The 18830-nt window shown below is 30.9% G+C and overlaps 2 protein-coding genes and 1 long non-coding RNA gene across 4 annotated transcripts; 2 read left to right on the top strand and 1 right to left on the bottom strand.

The window, feature by feature from the left end:
* Positions 1–240: 240 nt before the first annotated feature.
* LOC123689151 lies at positions 241–2126 on the top strand. The gene is made up of 3 exons (XR_006750191.1): positions 241–763; positions 866–1721; positions 1821–2126. It is a non-coding gene; the product is annotated as an uncharacterized LOC123689151 (long non-coding RNA).
* A 9734-nt stretch (positions 2127–11860) lies between these two features.
* On the top strand, positions 11861–13583 carry LOC110993044 (methyltransferase-like protein). 2 transcript variants are annotated; one of them, XM_022259120.2, is made up of 4 exons: positions 11861–12081; positions 12426–12578; positions 12707–13117; positions 13213–13583. In XM_022259120.2, the coding sequence occupies exons 1-4, from the start codon at positions 12002–12004 to the stop codon at positions 13523–13525; spliced, it is 957 nt and encodes a 318-aa protein (XP_022114812.2). In that variant the 5' UTR covers positions 11861–12001; the 3' UTR covers positions 13526–13583. The 2 variants fall into 2 exon arrangements, with proteins under 2 accessions (XP_022114812.2, XP_045483993.1); XM_045628037.1 differs by having other exon boundaries at positions 11861–12226.
* A 126-nt stretch (positions 13584–13709) lies between these two features.
* On the bottom strand, positions 13710–18651 carry LOC110993037 (probable cytochrome P450 12a5, mitochondrial). The gene is made up of 9 exons (XM_022259107.2): positions 18423–18651; positions 18107–18213; positions 17889–18022; positions 17527–17639; positions 16838–16954; positions 16355–16633; positions 15774–15933; positions 14935–15147; positions 13710–14135 (listed from the first exon to the last, which is right to left on the bottom strand). The coding sequence occupies exons 1-9, from the start codon at positions 18503–18505 to the stop codon at positions 13812–13814; spliced, it is 1530 nt and encodes a 509-aa protein (XP_022114799.2). The 5' UTR covers positions 18506–18651; the 3' UTR covers positions 13710–13811.
* Positions 18652–18830: the final 179 nt, after the last annotated feature.

Raw genomic sequence — 18830 nt, 5'->3', positions numbered from 1 at the left:
GCAGGTTTAATGTATTCATTTTTATTCCAACGCGTTTGACCTTCTACTCTTATATATTGCACTAAATACAATTCCAATTCCAATCAATCATCCACCTCAACTAACATCACGTTGTATTGTCATCCCAACATATGTGATATCTTATATGCATTTATTTAGAAAAGTAGGGAAATTATAAATGAGAAACCATATTTTTATTTATTATATTTCATTCCGTTTATTATTCTCAATTTAATCATAAGTACATAAAAGTCATTTCTTAACTACTATAATCCACACATACATTTCTGTTCTTATCTATTTCTATAATGTTTGAAAACTCTGCATAAACTACACAGTTAATTGTTTCAGTCAATGCGTTCTCGAATCTTACTTCCATTCTCACACTACCATGACGAATGAGATTCCAGTGAATATTAGAGTTAGCTGATAAGTCGGGGGTTAAATCAAAGGCTAGTAAACAGTATCCATCTGAGTATTGCTCCCTCGATATCCCATTACCTTCGTTAAGAAAATGTATACCGGTACCTGAGTACCGGTCTTAAGCTCTTAATTTATTTGCTATTTCATTGAGTTTTAATTTGTTTTTAACGACAACATTAGGATGATAATGAATTTATAATTGTTTAATAAATATTTGAGGTAACAATCGATTAACATTAATTTATTAAATACAGATATTGTAAAGAAAAATATAGTATTGTGGTATGAATCACAGGACAACGTGTAGAAAGTGTGTAGTGTTCTAATATCAAAAATGGAGGTGAGTTATTTATATTTTTAAAATTTGTTTTCCAAGGTTTCTTTAATAAAATCTTATTAATTTTTTTAAAATACATTTTGATTTGTTAATGTTATATTTCAGCCTTCATACAACCTGAAAGATGTGGAAAAATGTTTCAGACCCTATAATTATTATGTTTTATCTGATGAAGAAGAGGTTTCGAACATACACGTAAATAAAAATAAGGGGACCAGTCGTTTAGATGACTTTTTTATTCAAGAACCAGACCGAAAGAAGAAAAAAGCTAGACTTTCTTCAACTGTTGGCCGTGCAGGAAAGGAGGGGAACATTCAATATATATCAACAGACAAAGATGATGGAATGGACGCTGACATACTTGTGAAAATCGACTTGTATAGTTTAAAAAAGTTAAAAGAAATCCCGGTCTCACAACATTGGAAAAATGCAGATATTCGTGTTAAATATTACATGAAAAACGATTCCAACATTGATCTTCAGATAAAAGACGTAGTATATAACATAACAAAGGAAATATCCGAGGAAGATAATGTAAAACATTATAGTTTTAAAAATTAGGTTCCTTTAGTATCTTTACGTGATGACCTTATTAGTAATTAATTAACTTACTATCAAATTCTAATACCATACGTTATATAATTAAGTAATGTTTCAGTTGTCCTCTAGTATAAATATTATGTTGCATTGTACAAAGTCAATCATTGTGAATTGTGTTGAAGACCTTTGCGCATTAAGGTAAAAAGTGTGTTACGAAATAAATAGTTGTGAAACGAATATATATATTTACAATGTCTCAAGAATGTGTTAGTGTCTTTTTTGAAGAAATGGATCATGAATTTGAAAACATTGATACAATTGAACTTTTTAATGTTTGTGATGAAATAGAAAGAGGTGATTTAAATAACTCATTTTATGATCAAAGAATGATGGAGCTATGTGAGGAATTCGAAAGAAAACTGTGAGTATATTTAATAATCATATTTCTTATTTTTTGTTATGATTAAGTATGTCTATTCGCAAGTCTAACAGTTAAATAAATCAAAATTTTATTCGATAGGGTTGATCAAATGGGTTGCGGAACCAAAAGGAAAGCAGATGTTGATATTAACTCTGTTGATATCAAAAGAATAAAATCTGGACCTACCATGGATTTTTCACGGTCTTCACAAGAGCCATCAACATCGAATGAAGGTAATAATTCTAACACGAAATTTTGTTGTATTTGTAATACAAATTTTTCCAAAAAATATTTCGCTAGTCATCTAAGGAGCAATGCACACAAAAATAATGTAGATAAAATACAACATTCGATAAAACCCAATGTTAAGATAATTGAGACTGCGTTCGGTAATAGAATAATAACCTATAGAGTAACTTCAGAAAATCAAAATGATTTACAGTTTGAGACACCAGATTCATTTCTCGCGTCAGTTAAAGATACAATATTTACAATAATAAATAAATCTATAGAAGACCACACAATTTTAAAAATAAATTTCATTTTATATGGTGACTTTGTTCAGGAGACAAAACAGATAAACAACACTTTTGATTTCCAATCAATGAATTTTATTGTTGGTATTGGTGATGATTTGAATATATTTTATACAACTCTCACGAATTCTCTAATAAACTATGTAAATTCATTCGAGAGAAAGGATAGTGGGTGGAGTCTGAAAAAAATTTTACATTTGGATATGAATTTGAATCAATTTAACCCTTTAAGAGGAAAATCCTTTATTGAATTACCACATGACATAAAAATAAAAAAAGCTGTGATAAATGTTAAAAACAGCGATGACGCATGTTTTAAGTGGGCACTGTTATCTGCTTTATTTCCAATGCACAAAAATTCGGATAGAGTATCATCATACACCAAATACAGTCATAAATTAAAATTTGGTAATATTAAATTTCCAGTTAAATTAAGCGATATTCACAAAATTGAAAGTCTCAATAATATTAGCATTAATGTTTTTGGATTGGAATATAATGAACAAAGAAAAAAACATTGTATTGTCGGGCCATTGTATTTTACAAAGAATAAAATGCCGACTCATATAAATTTACTATATTTGACACAGGGTAAAATCGGTCATTATTGTTATATAAAAAATATGTCAAGGTTAATAAGTAGTCAAATTTCGAAATCCAAGGAAGCTATATATCTTTGCGACTTTTGTTTACAATATTTTTCAACATCTGAACGTTTAAATAACCATCAAAAAAATGATTGCAGACATATTTGTACACAAATACCAAACGCAGATAAAAATAAAAAAAATTGGTGGGGTGATATTGTATCTGAAAGTAAATTAAGTTTTGATAAATTTCAACGTAAATTGATGTTACCTTTTGTTATATATTCGGATTTTGAGGCTTTTTTGAGCCCTTTAGCATCATGTTCAAACGATCCTTCAAAATCACATACAATAAATGTACAAAAACATAATGTATATAGTTTTGGATACTACATTAAATGCTCATTCGATGATAAGTTGTCTAAATATGTAACATATACTGGTGAAAATTGTGCTTTAAAATTTATGGAATCACTTAAAGATAATTTGAAAACAATTGTTAAAAAAATTGGTTTTCAAAAAGTTGCAAGTAAAATATCACCAATACAACAAGATATAATTAGCAAATCTAATCATTGTTATATTTGTGATAAAATTTTGGGTGGGGATTCAATGATTTACCACGATTGGTTTACTGGTGAATTTGTTGGGGTCGTACATAAACTTTGTTCAGAAAAATTTAGAGTACCTTACACTATACCAGTCTTCTTGCACAATTTAAGTCATTATGATGCACATTTTATCGTACACGCCTTAAACTTTGATGAAGGTCAGGTAGAAGTACTCCCGCAAAATAAAGAAAAATACATATCATTTTCAAAGGTACTTAAAATAAATAACAGTAATGTAACTTTACGTTTTGTGGATTCCCTAAAATTTTTACCCAGTAGCTTAGATACTTTAGCAAAAAATTTAAACAATAATAATTTTAAAGAATTATCAAAATGCTTTCCCAATTCAGAAGACTTTAAACGACTGACTAAAAAAGGTGTATTTCCATATGAATTTATTAAAGATTTTGATACATTAAACTACAATCAACTTCCAGAACTTTCACACTTTTATAGTACTCTCACAGATTCCATTATTTCTAATGAAGATTATAACCACGCCAAAGATGTTTGGAAACATTTCAACTGTAAAAATATGTTAGATTATTCAAATCTTTATTTAAAAACGGATGTTTTATTATTAGCAGATATTTTTGAAAATTTTAGGAGTGTTTGTATTAAAACATACGATTTAGATCCGGCTCATTACTATACAGCACCTGGATTAAGTTGGGATGCCATGTTAAAACATACTCAAACAGAAATTGAATTACTTACTGATATAGATATGATTGCTTTTATTAAATCAGGAATTCGTGGAGGTGTTTCGCAATGTAGCACTCGCTATGCAAAAGCCAATAATGTTTACATGTCTGACTATAATGCGAAAGATAAAGAGTCATTCTTAATGTATTTCGATGCCAATAATCTTTATGGTTGGGCAATGTCACAATATCTACCTACAGGTGGTTTTGAATGGGTTAGTGCTGATACAGATTTTAATGTAAGCTGTTCATCAGAAATAGGTTTTATATTAGAAGTAGATCTGGAGTATCCGGTGGATTTACATAATGAACATTCGGATTTACCTCTTTGTCCAGAAAATATACCAGTTGGGGATGCTAAGGAAATTAGATTGATTCCAAACTTAAACAATAAATCCAAATATATTATTCATTATCGAAATTTAATTCAATGTTTGAAAATGGGTTTAAAATTATTAAAAGTTCATAGAATATTAAAATTTAAGCAGAGTCCATGGTTAAATAAATATATAGACCTTAATACACAATTAAGAACCCAAGCTAATTCTGATTTTGAGAAAGATTTCTATAAACTCATGAACAACGCTGTTTTTGGTAAGACTATGGAAAATATTGAGAAACGTGTAAACGTTAAACTATTAACCCACTGGGAAAATAGGGGCAAAGTATTAGGAGCTGGGGATCTAATTGCTCAACCAAATTTTCACAGTGTCTCAATATTTTCTGATAGTCTTGTTGCAATTCAATTAAATAAAATGAAGTTAATATATAATAAACCTATTTATCTCGGATTTTGTATATTAGATATATCTAAAACGCTTATGTATGATTTCCACTATAATTACATGAAAGAGAAATTTACTTCCAATCTGAAGCTACTGTACACAGATACCGACAGTCTCATTTATCAAATATTTACTAGTAACTTTTATAATGATATAAAACCAGACATTTGTACACATTTCGATACATCAGATTATGATGCAAATAATGTTTTTAACTTTCCTAAATTAAATAAGAAAAAAATAGGTTATTTCAAAGATGAAAATTGTGGTAAAATCTTTACAGAATTTGTAGGTTTGCGATCAAAAATGTATGCATTACAGGTAGATGATAAAATTATTACTAAGGCGAAGGGTGTTAACAAATGTGTCACAAAAAAATTAACGTTAGACAATTATAAGTCATGTTTATTTAATAAAAATATTCAATTTTGTAAAATGTATCGATTTAAATCGTTAAAACATACAATTTTCACCCAAGAAATTAATAAAACATGTTTATCTTTTAATGATACCAAGCGACACATTCTCCCAAATAATATAGATACGATACCACTAGGCCATTATAAACTCGTTAGCAATTCCAAGTAAAAAACAAAAGAAAAATGTGAACTAAATTATTAATAATATGTTTATGAAATTTAGTTGTAGATAATTTCATTACTCATTATTATTTATTTATGTGTTTTATAATATTTTGTAAGATAATGTTTTCATATTATTGTTTTATTTAGATATTACCTTAGTTTATGCAGAGTTTTCAAACATTATAGAAATAGATAAGAACAGAAATGTATGTGTGGATTATAGTAGTTAAGAAATGACTTTTATGTACTTATGATTAAATTGAGAATAATAAACGGAATGAAATATAATAAATAAAAATATGGTTTCTCATTTATAATTTCCCTACTTTTCTAAATAAATGCATATAAGATATCACATATGTTGGGATGACAATACAACGTGATGTTAGTTGAGGTGGATGATTGATTGGAATTGGAATTGTATTTAGTGCAATATATAAGAGTAGAAGGTCAAACGCGTTGGAATAAAAATGAATACATTAAACCTGCAAATGAGTCTCCATAAAATACATCCCAGCATCCAGTATAGCGTGTACCCCTCGAATCGCCTACCAATGCACGTACACTTACCCACATTTATTATATGCAATCTCGATCCTGACTCACAACCAGGATCTCATTGGGTAGCTATTCATATCAACCACGAAAAAGTTGGAGAATATTTTGATTCATTTGGACGTAAACCTATTAGAGTAATAGCGGATTTTTTAAGAAGAAATTGTCGGGTATGGCGCTATAATACAGCTAGCGTTCAGGACATCTATTCTGCCTTTTGTGGGGAGTATTGTGTAGTATATTTGTACTACAAGTTCTGGGGTTTCAGCTTGGAAGATTACCTCAGAAATTTTTCGTATGACTCGCCAAGAAATGACATGACACTAGTAAAGTTGTATTGTAACATAATGCAAATAAACACATAAAACACGGAAATCATATTTTTAATGTTCAGTAAATCCTTTTCCCATCTGTCCTGGTGCATTTGCAGGTAAATGCGCATGGTAATTTGCTAATTATGGATACGAAACTGACTCGGTGATTAGTAAATGAGGATTTGGACGAGACGTTACATTCTTATTATGAGGTGATTAGTAAATCGATTAATTTGCAACGTATAGCAAAACCTAACTTCGAAACAGAGAGAAATATCGCTTCGGGAGTGAGTGCTATCGACTCAGCACGGTCTGTTTAGTGGGGAAAGAGACCAAACTTTTTTTTTTTTTTTTTTTTTTTTAGGCGGGGACTGCCGCTGAGCCAGAAACACACGGGGGGTTAGGTTGACTGAGGCAGCGAGTGAGGCAGTCCCCGGCACGGGGGGTTAGGTTGACTGAGGCAGCGAGTGAGGCAGAACCCGGCACGGGGGGTTAGGTTGACTGAGGCAGCGAGTGAGGCAGAACCCGTGAATCCCTACTACTAACGGGATGTGTAATTCTAAGTGGTTCCTGTCTCTTCTAACGACATTGGGCATTGCCAACCCTGCCGTGTTCTGTCCACAGTATTATTTCCAATGAAATAGGATAGTAAACGAATCGATACAATAAAATCAAATTAGCCATCGTTAAGTATTTACCCTTGAGGAAATTCGCAATATTTAGTTTAAGAAGCATAGGGCAGCGTTTTGAGCTATGAAATTGGAATACCGCCAAGTTAGTATGTCTGGACGGAGTTACATTTGCACAAGGGACACACTTATCTTTGAAAATCAAGGCACTGCTTCTGAGCTTACAAATAACATTTAAAGACTTTTTAATGGTCGCTGTATTAAATAAATCTTTTGTATTATAGCGGCATCCAAAAAGTTTTGCCGTTTTAATATTTTTCCACAGACAATGCTTTTCTACGATGATATATGGAACAAATAACCTTTAGATCATATTGTTGTTAAGATTCATTCCATTCAATAAGTTTATTTTTAATACACTTCGTGTGGTACTTACTGGTTTAGAATTATTTAAAAAATAAGATGAATCTCTGGCGCTTCAACCTTTTTAGGTGTGGGCCTCAAATTTCTGTTCATAATAATTTACAATCTAATATCAGTCTTCTGTGCCTGACACACGCTGTCAACTTTTTGGGTCTAATCAAGACTCTTTTGAGCAAGCCGGTTTCCTCACGATGTTTTCCTTCACTATTCGAGTAAATATAAATATATTAAAAAGAAAGTCCATTGTCGCACGCTACAGCCACTAGGCCAACACAACTAAAATTATTATGCATTTATTGTATGTACTACTACGACATAATATTATTGCATTATTTATGACATAACCAGTGTCAGTTATATATAGTAAAGTTATAAGTATATATTATAAAGTTTAATAAAAGCTTCTCTATTCGCAGCAGCTCAATGGCTATAAATAATTATTATTAGAAACAATGTATGCTATTTTAATGGTATCGTTAACTTAATATTATACTTTGAAAAGCGTCGACTCCTTAACTGCTACGATTGCCTACGTGGGGTGCTACACAAGGGCGGGCGGGCGCCAATTAAGTTAAACGTATGACAATATTACACTTTATCTTAATATTAGTTATCGTATCCTAATTTAGACTATAAGAATATAAAAACCTTCACACTTCTTACACAGATCTTGCTTATCTAAATATAGTTTAGCAGTCGCTTATTACCACAATACCGCACATTGCATTCAGAAATTAGTTATTTTATTATAAAATGTATGCTTAAATTAATAAACGAATTGAATTGAATTTTACTTTTATGCAAATGTAAAATTATTTGAATTCAATAAATTGAATCATTAGATATTGATTTGAAAAGGATTTGCAACCCACTAAATCGCTGTCCAGACCAAATCCATTATAAATAACTATTTTCTCCATATACTCTCCTACTACTTGTATAATTCAGTCAGCCTTAATTGCACTCAGTAACCTAAAACTAAATACAACTTTTGAGATAACGATAATCATGTTACAATTTACAAATTACATACAAAATCACGTTGAAATTTATGAAATACTATAGCTATTTCGGGAGTGCTTATAAGTATAACCACGTGTATGGTATGTGTGCATATAGACGCATCCTGGCTGAAGTTGTCGATGCTAGACAGAGACCAGCTCAAACTTGCGCAAGCTGTGTCAACCGATAATTGGATTTGCACCTATTCATAATAGTGAAAAGTCAGTTTCAATATTGTTTGTGAAGTGTAAATAAGTTAACTGAACTTTGTATTAAAAAAATAATTCACACAAGATGTGGTAAAGCAAGGCATTACACAATCCCATGCAATGAAATGTCAGATGCTCGTTCGTTCGGATGCACGCAGCCGGCGGCAGTGCAGTTTCCGAACGCATAGCCGTTCAATATCCGCGGGAATTGTTTGTGGATCCACCCTCCCCGCTCCCCCTGTCTAATGGAACCTTATGGTACTAGGAAATATAGGACTTCTATTTTATCGTTTTAAAATATGATAGAAATAAATTACGCATTTGAGTATATGTATTTTAAAATGACAGTAATCTATACGAGCTAGAGTATGTCAACGTAACGTGACTCTGTCAAACTTGATGTGATCTCTTTCTGTGTACTTTATATATTGAAACCAAATGACTTCTCGCTTTTAGCCTGTAGGACAGCGTAATCCAATAGCAGGTCAGCGGGAAACTTCACAGAATAAAATTAAAACGAAATAAAGTCCCACCTATAAGTTGATCAGCTCCCTTGTGCTAAATTAAAGTAATAGCGTTTCAATATACTAGATTAGTCAAATAAGAAAGATAAACTTCAAGATAAAATAAATCTGATATAAACACTAATATATGTAACCTCATCAATAACTATCTGTGATGTAAAAATTACAAAATGGTCGCAATTTATATCGCCATATTAAGAAATTATTAAATTGAAGAATATATGATATTAAAGCATACGTACAATAATGGAATAATTATTTAAACTTTTCAGCTCCAACTAGTTTATCAGAACATACAACAGAGCGCTAGTTCCAGTTATATAAGACTAAGTTCATACTGTGCATTGTATAAGTTGTATTTAACGGTTCAAATCGAAACAGTATCGCCGAGTATGCAGGAGTGTACAAACCGTTCTAACTTCTAGTTTGATGTGACACGGATTTGAAGTGAGAGCCTTAAGGTCAGAGTATAGAGCCCTAAGATATTGCATTCAAATTGTAATTACGATGTGTTAAAAGATTTTTTTTATTTCTCGGCCTATTTATTTTATAAGTGAGCGATTTTTTTCCTTCTTATGGCCAAAATGTCGCACATAAATCGCTATGTTATGGTCATTTTTGAAATAGCTTATTTTATATGATTGATGATTGAGAATTCTAGTTTATTAATTACTAGCTGACCTGGCAAACGTCGTCTTGCCAAACTACTACCTTTAACTCAGCGCCATCTGTTAGAATTGTATCAAATAATAAACAAATGTTAATGTTATCGTAATTTTAGTAAGGATGCCTATTTTTTTGAAAATGAAATATAGCCTATGTCACTCAGGAATGATGTAGCTTTCCAACAGTGAAAGAATTTTTCAAATCTGCCAAGTAGTTTCGGAGCCTATTCAATTCATACAAACAAACAAACAAAAAATCAAACCTTTCCTCTTTATAATATTAGTATAGAAAATAAGCAGACAGTAGCTAAGATTATATCGGTTTATATTAAATATGAGTGTAAAGAGCGAAGAGATTGCATTCTATCCGTCGTCGCCTAAAATGGGGTTTGGTTATTGGGATACAGATAGGAGATCAGACTGTCACGGTCTGATCACAGATTGTTTTCAATCTGAGGTTGTGGATTAATTACGTGATGGGCGTAAATCACGAAAGGGTTAATAAAATAATATATTGAGTCATGAGTAACCGGCTAAAGATCTATATGCCTCGCGAATTCCAATCCAACCCTGCATTCAAGCTCCAGGAAAGTTATGCAGTCGATTTCAAAACTGTCACGTGATACCTGTACGGAGACTACACGCCAGACTTACTTCCTAAATTCAGCTGTTCACAACCGCTCGCAAATCGAAACATGGAACGGGCTTTGTATACTTTAATCGTTCATAGAATACGTTTATTAAAAAAACATACATTATAATTATTTATTTATTTAGTACTCCTACAGCTAACATAAATTATACATAACTACATACAAATACACTGAGAATATAGCCAAATATGGAATACATGAAACATTTAACAATAAAAAGATTTTTTAAAAGGGAACAAACAAACAAAAATTATTTATTACATTTGACTAATTGTGATTTAATTTATTTAACTAAGCTTAAATTAGTTGTGTTGTGTGATGATGTAAAAGTGTGGGTATGTACGTGATGGTGTGTATGTGGGGTGTGCTCATGATGTGTGTTATTTTGCGCTATGGATATTCTTAATACATTTTTTAACCACATTCCGCGATAACCTAAACAAGTCAAGTTATTATTTTACTTTGGGGATAATTCCCAAAAGCCTTCTTATTTTTATTGTATCTTTTATATGGGTATAAGCATGTAGACACTGTTGATTTTTGGGTGTTTCTAATCTATGTATGTTTTTAATATGTACTCTCATACATACTTCATTTGTTGTTGATTTTAGCTCCAAAATCTGAATTATCAAAGCATCGATAATAATTGTTTGTACACATTCTTAATCTTATTTTGACTGAAGGAACACAATTTAAATAAGTCAATAGCTATGTACACAGTACTGCTATGTACTGTGTACTATATAAATTAATAATTTTAATAATTAATACGTATTAAAAACATAACACAAACAATATTTGATTACAGTTTAGGACCCAACAAAATATACAATTATAGCTGTATCGTCATTGAAAATAACCGAAGCAGATTTTGCATTTCAGCAAAATCTTATTTTATGATCACATCTTTGTGAGTTAGTTTAAGAGACGTTATAAATTTCAACGTACAGCTATTTCGTTTGCGGAAAGTCGTTAATGACGCAAAGAATCGTTTTTATGATTTTTGCTTTGATCACAGAACAGCATCAAAAAGGAGTTTATGATGCAATAACATCGAATTTGGTAACAAATTGGAATAACAATAAAATTAGGGGTTTTATAGAATTGAAAAAAAATATTTTCATATTAGACTTATGAAATAGAAATAGAAAAAAATTAATTGCTGATCATTGACCCATGTTACATATTACAATAACTATACGTATAAAAATAAATGCAATAATATGTTCGATAGCACTAGTGGCGAGTTTTTGGTAAGGAGAGACATCTAGTTGAAAGCGCACGTACTTGCAATGGTGTTTTATGACATTGAGCATTCAGATGTGCCAAAAATTTGGTTTTGACATATATCATTTACTTTGCGTTTCGTAAAACGTTTGGGTTTAGCTTTAGAGTTAAGACTTTTTACTTTTTAGTTTAGGTTATGCTGTAAGCTATATTGTAGTTAAACAGTAGTTTTAACATTTCAGCAACACATAAAAATATATACAAGTGAATAAATGGAAGATACAGACAAAAGGCCGCAATTCGGAAATCGACTTTTAGAAAATGTGGACGAAGTTTTTAAACACAACGCTTGGTACTGTATTTTATAATTCATTTAGAAGTTGTAAGAAAATTAACAATAACAAAGTATATTTGGAGAATACGCAATTCAGGAAAAAACCTCGTGGTGGCACCAGATATTTGCAAGATCCGAATGATTTATTTGACTATAACGCATGGTATCTACTGTTAATTCACTTATTATAATTTTCCTGAGATGGAAAAAGGAGTCATATTGTATTTTACATTTAATATTTGTAGAAAGAATATAGCTTATTTGTAATTAGTCCAACATATTTATAGCCACCAAAACATATAATATTTTTTATTTTTATTACTTGTAACTTATTTTTAACATCTGATTCTTGGATTATACAGGGACAATGTCCAATGGGATGCAGAGCAAGAAAAGGCAGCACAGGAGAAAGTTGGACAAAATTCCCTGGTAACATTTTCAGAAGATATATTAAAAGATTTGGATCAGAATGCTGATAAGCACTGGGATAATTTTTATGATATACATCAAAATAGGTAAAAAGACATTACACTTATTAGATTAGGTACATTTTCAAACTAAAAACACCAATTGCTTTTTTAAATACTCGCTTAATTCAATGTAATAAGCAGACAGCTGTCTAATCTAATATTAAATTTTACAGATTCTTTAAGGACAGACATTGGCTTTTCACAGAGTTTCCTGAATTAGCACCAGATTATACATCAGCCCCTTGTAGAGTTTACCCTAACGGTGATACTAATGAGAAAAATAAAACACAAGTACATGGAATTCCCACTGAGTCCAAACGATACATCTTTGAAATAGGCTGTGGTGTTGGGAATACAATATTTCCTATACTACAATACAGTCAAGATCCCAACTTATTTATATATGGATGTGATTTTTCATCTAAAGCAATAAGTATTATGAAAGAGAATGAATTATATGATACAAATAGGTGTGAAGTTTTTGTACTAGACGCTACAAAAGCAGAATGGGATGTCCCCTTTAAAGAAAATTCAATAGATATAATTGTATTAATATTTGTACTGTCTGCAATTGATCCTACAAAGTAAGTACAGATTTGTAAATTATATAATATGTATATATAAATAATAGTTCTATAACAATCCATACAGATGTTTACTATATTAATATATTTTCTAGGATGACCACTGTTGTTGAGAAAATTTATAAATTCCTAAAACCTGGTGGTTTAGTGGTGTTCAGAGATTATGGTAAATATGACCTGGCCCAGTTACGCTTCAAAAAAGGAAGGTGCATTTCAGATAATTTTTATGCTAGAGGAGATAAAACCATGGTATATTTCTTTACCCAGATGGAAATTACAGAATTGTTCAAAAATTGTGGATTTTTGGAAGAACAGAATCTAATAGATAGAAGACTTCAAGTAAATAGAGGTAAAAAGTTAACAATGTATAGAGTTTGGATACAAGCAAAATATAGAAAACCATTGTAGTTTATTTTTTAATTATTGTAAGCATAAAAGTTAAAATAAAAAATGTATTCAAATGTGATTGTTATAATGTATGAAGGGTGTCAATAAATAAAAAATCTATTATTGTGAAAAAGCATAATCATAAATAATTGTTGTATAAAGTAGTAAAACTCAAAGCAACTATTTAATAACATGTTTATTGAGTAAACTTAAAAAAAAGTAAATATAAAAAATAATATTACATTTCTTCAGAAGGAGACTACAATTTATATATGTAGTATAGAAATTAAACCATACCTCCAACTTTTTAAAGTTGTTCAAACTTAAAATGATATGGTTTCTTAAACGCATTCAACACTTTAGTTTCAGTTTGAATGGGAGGTCCTGTCCAAGTAACTTTAAGTTCACCGATCAGTTTTTGTATCAAAATTTCAATTTCCAATTCGGCAATACGTCTACCAATACATGATCTTACGCCAAACCCAAACGGTTGGGTTACCATTGGATGACTGTTACCATAGTGTAACGGATTCGATTTTTCCACAATCCACCGTTCTGGGATAAATTGTGTAGGTTCTGGATAGTACTTTTCCATTTTACTTAGGAATTCGTTAGGCGACAGTATGTCAATCTGAAATTATAATAATTGAAATCGTTATAATCTTAAATCTGTGGTTTGGTTGAAAAGGTAAGAATGAAATGAATATTGAAAATATTTGAGAAAAAGCGCTATCTAGCTTTTTTTTTCAGCGAATTTGTTCGGGACTGCGGGCTTGAATTATACATCATGAATATACCAATACATATATTTTATAATATGATGCAATGGAAAATTTTGTCAATTACAGATAGTTGCAAGGAAAATACGTTTTCCGTTTTTTTATTATTAAGTCTTTAAAAATTCAATTAAATAATGTGTGGAGTAACTGCTGACGCAAACAAATTAGGTACTTAATTTTAGTATAGCTAATTGCCTATTGCCTAGCTCAAACCTTTTCCAGATTCCCAATAAGTGGAGTAATGTGAGAAATAAATATACCCATAATTTTATATAAAAGCTAGTTGTGACCCTTTTAAATTACAATTATGATTGTTTTGATTTTTATGTATATCTTAAGATCAATAAAAATTGTTTGCTCCTAGGAAGAATATCATAAAAAAAGTCTCTACATAATTTTGTTTCTTATTATCCTAGGTTAGAAACAAAATTCCCATATTTAAGCATTTGCCCCGTAGGCTAAAAAAAAATCTGGCAACCCTTGTTATGGTTTCGATTTGAGGGCTAAAAAGGAAAGCTAGTCTCGTACTTGATTTTGGTAAAATATCCATGAAATAGAGGCAGAAATGTTTACGGTTAACTTCACTACATATATCTAAGTATTAATTTATTCATCTCATGCATTCCGTAATTATTATCTATAAAGATATACCCCTGCAGGAATATGGTATCCTCTCACGACATGGTCTTTGGTTGTTCGTCTCAGGTTGGTCGATACAACTGGATATATTCTTAAGGCTTCCTTAATACAAGCCTTCAAGTATCGTTTACTGGCCTTCTCTGAATGTATTTCTTCGCGTAACTTATCCTGTACTTCTGGGTTCCGAGCCACATTGTATAATACTGCCATTGCTGCAAATGCCACCTACAATGATTAATAAGTTAAAAATAAATAATATTCGTATTTACAATAGTCCTTAATTATTCTTAGATGAAACCCTTTACGAAAGCTTACCGAATTGGTTAACAACCTTACGAACCACAAAACATACTTTTTATATATGAAGGTAAACATTAGCTCTTTTATCTCTGCCTTTTATTAAATTTAAGAAATATATTAAAGAAAAGCTGTGTAAAAAGGCTTACTATAAAGTTAGTGATTATCTAGTTGATAAAAGAGCCTGGGACTAGTGCTGGACAGGCTACTTCTAATTGATTTGCTATATTGTTTTAAATATTGTAGAATTGTTTGATGATTTGCTTTTTTAAAAAGAGTACCGAGAGCTTTTTACGCTGTTTCTCTCGGCCAACACCCTCTTGTCTTCTTTGCCGATGAGTAGGGATGCCAACAGGCTCGAATTTAATGACGTGGAATAAGTGAACCATGATGATCTTATGTTCCAAAATAAACGTATTTTATTTTATTGCCTTTTCTACTTATTTTTGTTCATGATAAAATAGCTATTTAATCTCGGGCTAACAAAAATCATTTCTTCGGCTTCAGGAAATTACCTAAATAGTTTTTAATAAAAAATAATTTTCAATGCATACAGTATCTATCCCTGCTAGTAACATTTCACTGGCCATCATGACGGCCACTTTCTCATCCACTGCAAGTAGCTTTTCTATAATACTTTTGTCTTCTTCTGGTATATCGTGACCACGTTCACTTATTTGTCGTTTAGCCTCCTTGATGAAAAATTCGCTTGTTCTGAAATGAATAAATACACATCTATAAATCATAATAATATAAAGCTGATAACAATTGATTGGAAATAGCTTGACTTATTATGACTGATGTTCTTTTTATATGACTTGATGAAAACTAATGATCATTTGCATGCCTATTTTTGTGTGGCTGCTTGTGTGGATTTTTATAATTGATCGTTATGAATGCAACTTTCCTGCAAATAAATGATTTATTATTATTACTTTACTTATCGCTAAAAATGATTCCTGAATTTCAAACTAGTACTGGATTCTTACATACGAAAATCGTAGTTCTTGCGACGAAAATTTAATCAGTCTACGAGAATACTTGAACTGCAACTTTATCTGTTTCTACACAATTTTGACGTAAAAACATTGTTATTAAATTTATTTTGAAAATGGCATATTTAAAATATACTTACTCCCACTGTCGATCATAAGTCCTCATAGCTTTCTTAAAAGTGGGCGTAGAAAAGTATTTCCACAGACTTGGTCTGAACTCCAAAGCCCATGTGTACTTCAGAATTTCTTTTGCGCATGTTATAAGTATTTTCGCTGGATCATCCTCCTTTAGATCGTCCTTCAAACAACCTATCCTGGATCCTAGGCCGACATAGGCCACAGATTCTAAAGACCATTTTGTCAGTTCTTCGTCCAAGTTTTTATTTATATACTCTTTATTGTCTAACTGCTTTTGGAGCCTGAAACACAATATAATGTAGTATTAAGAAGTTTTGATTTGCCAACTGAAAATTATTTATTGTAAAAAAACAGTAATAGTTTATATAACCCTACCGAAATAAATGTGATCAATGAAACAGAAAACTGTCGATGCTTACAGGACTTGTAATATTCATAAAAAGTAGAATTTATTGCTCACTATATACTAATAATATAGAACTTACTTTAAAAACATGTCATCTGCTATTTCACTTAGAACAGGTGTATAAAGTTTTACAAGCTTCGGCTTTAAAAATATTGGGTTTACTTTTGTTCTAAAATCGCGCCATTGAGCCCCTTCACTAAAAAGTAAAACTGATACATAGCGATGTCATGCAGTGCAATTAGTAAATGTTTGTTTCTTACATTTAAGTGGTATTTCATTACGTAATAACTTATTCTCACTGTTAAGACGGAAACTCATGTTTGTTTCTTTAATATTAGTTTTTAAAACTTAAAAAAATAATACATCAAATGTAACATTTAAAAGTTTAACATAGAAACGCAACATCACGTTCTGTTTCGAGTTATTAAATAAAATAAATCAGTGGCGCTACAACCTCTTTAGGTCTTGGCCTCAGATATCTGAATCTGATTCATGATCGTTTTTTAAATCGAATAGGCAAGTAGGTGATCAGCCTCCAGTGCCTGACACGCGTCGTCGACCTTTTGGGTCTAAGACATGTCGGTTTCGTCACGATGTTTTTCTTCACCGTTCGAGCAAATGTTAAAATCGCACCTAGAAAAAAGTCCATTGGTGCACAGCCGGGGATAAAACTTACGACCTCAAGGATAAGAGTCGCACGCTGAAGCCACTAGGCCAACACTGCTCTGTTTCGAATTATTATTACTAGTTAATTGATTGTTCCCTTACGCAGTCGTTAAACCATAAACACCATCAAAAGTAGTTTTTTTGAGCTCTGTCCTGTAATAAACCAATGTCTGAAAGCCAGGACGCGATGGAGAGATATCTTCTGCCCGGAAAATCTGTAATTTTATGGAAAATATTTGTTGCTATTTAAAAAAATCCGCGTAAGATCATTTTGAAATATTTTATAAGTTAGATTCGTTTGATCAATCGTATCATAGTTTAATAAAAAATCCTATTAAAGATACACTCCTATAACTTATACCCGAAACCTTTATTATTGAAACTAAACGGTTTCTTACTTTTCGTTGAAATTAAATTTAGCCTTATTCCTTTTATATATTAAGTATATATTTATACGACGTTACCTGGTCAAAATCTTCCGGCTCGTACAAAATAACCATATACGCTCTCGCATAAATACTTAGCTTTACTATGGAACCATAGTTTTTGTAAAAATCTTTACATAATTCGTAAAATGTTTTTTGAGGTCCATAGAGCCCTAAAGGTAATAAATTTATTAGTTAGTATATATTGCGGTTTAAGTACGTTTTAAAAAAAAATATATAAATAAAATACGTCTTACCTATCATGGACAAAAACATTTGTATAGGCAAAGGAGTAAAACCTGGGATGGCATCAAACGGCTTTATAGATTCCGACTGTACATTATTTAAATGCTGAGTATGTTTACTAAAAGAAATATTTGCTAATAGAAACATTGGTATAACGCCATCTATGTTAACAAACTGACACGAAATATTTATTTTAAACACTATATTTATTTGTAGTAAAAGGGCTTGTTTAATTAAGTGTTTTGAAAGAATTCATCATAATTATAGATAATGGAATGCATTTTATCCTTATCATTTTATTACATTATATATATTGTACGTACTTACCTACGCGTTATATTAGGATGTATGCATCGGTTGACTAAATACGGTGGTGGTACAAGTGTTATTATTTTACGTAAATGTATCATAATTCTTTATATTACAATACTATTAGTTACTAGGAGTTATATGGACAAATGTTTGAGTCAGTATCTTAATTTAACGAAATGGTTATGACCTTGATAATTTAATAATACCCGTCAATGTTAAATACGAATGTAGCTTATCTATCTTATAGATTCTTTACAAATATTAGAAAAATATTATGAGTTAATAGTTATCCTTAGAACTATACATTGTGTCGGCGAAGCCTAAGTTTAAAAGATTTTACTTAGATACAGAGGATAGGAAACTCTATAACATCTATATATAACAGACTATAAATTTTCAATATAATATCAGACAACTGACATT

The sequence above is a fragment of the Pieris rapae genome, chromosome 4 (genome assembly GCF_905147795.1).
Source record: "Pieris rapae chromosome 4, ilPieRapa1.1, whole genome shotgun sequence".
Classification (NCBI taxonomy): domain Eukaryota; kingdom Metazoa; phylum Arthropoda; class Insecta; order Lepidoptera; family Pieridae; genus Pieris; species Pieris rapae.
This window is presented reverse-complemented; position numbering and strand designations above follow the sequence as displayed.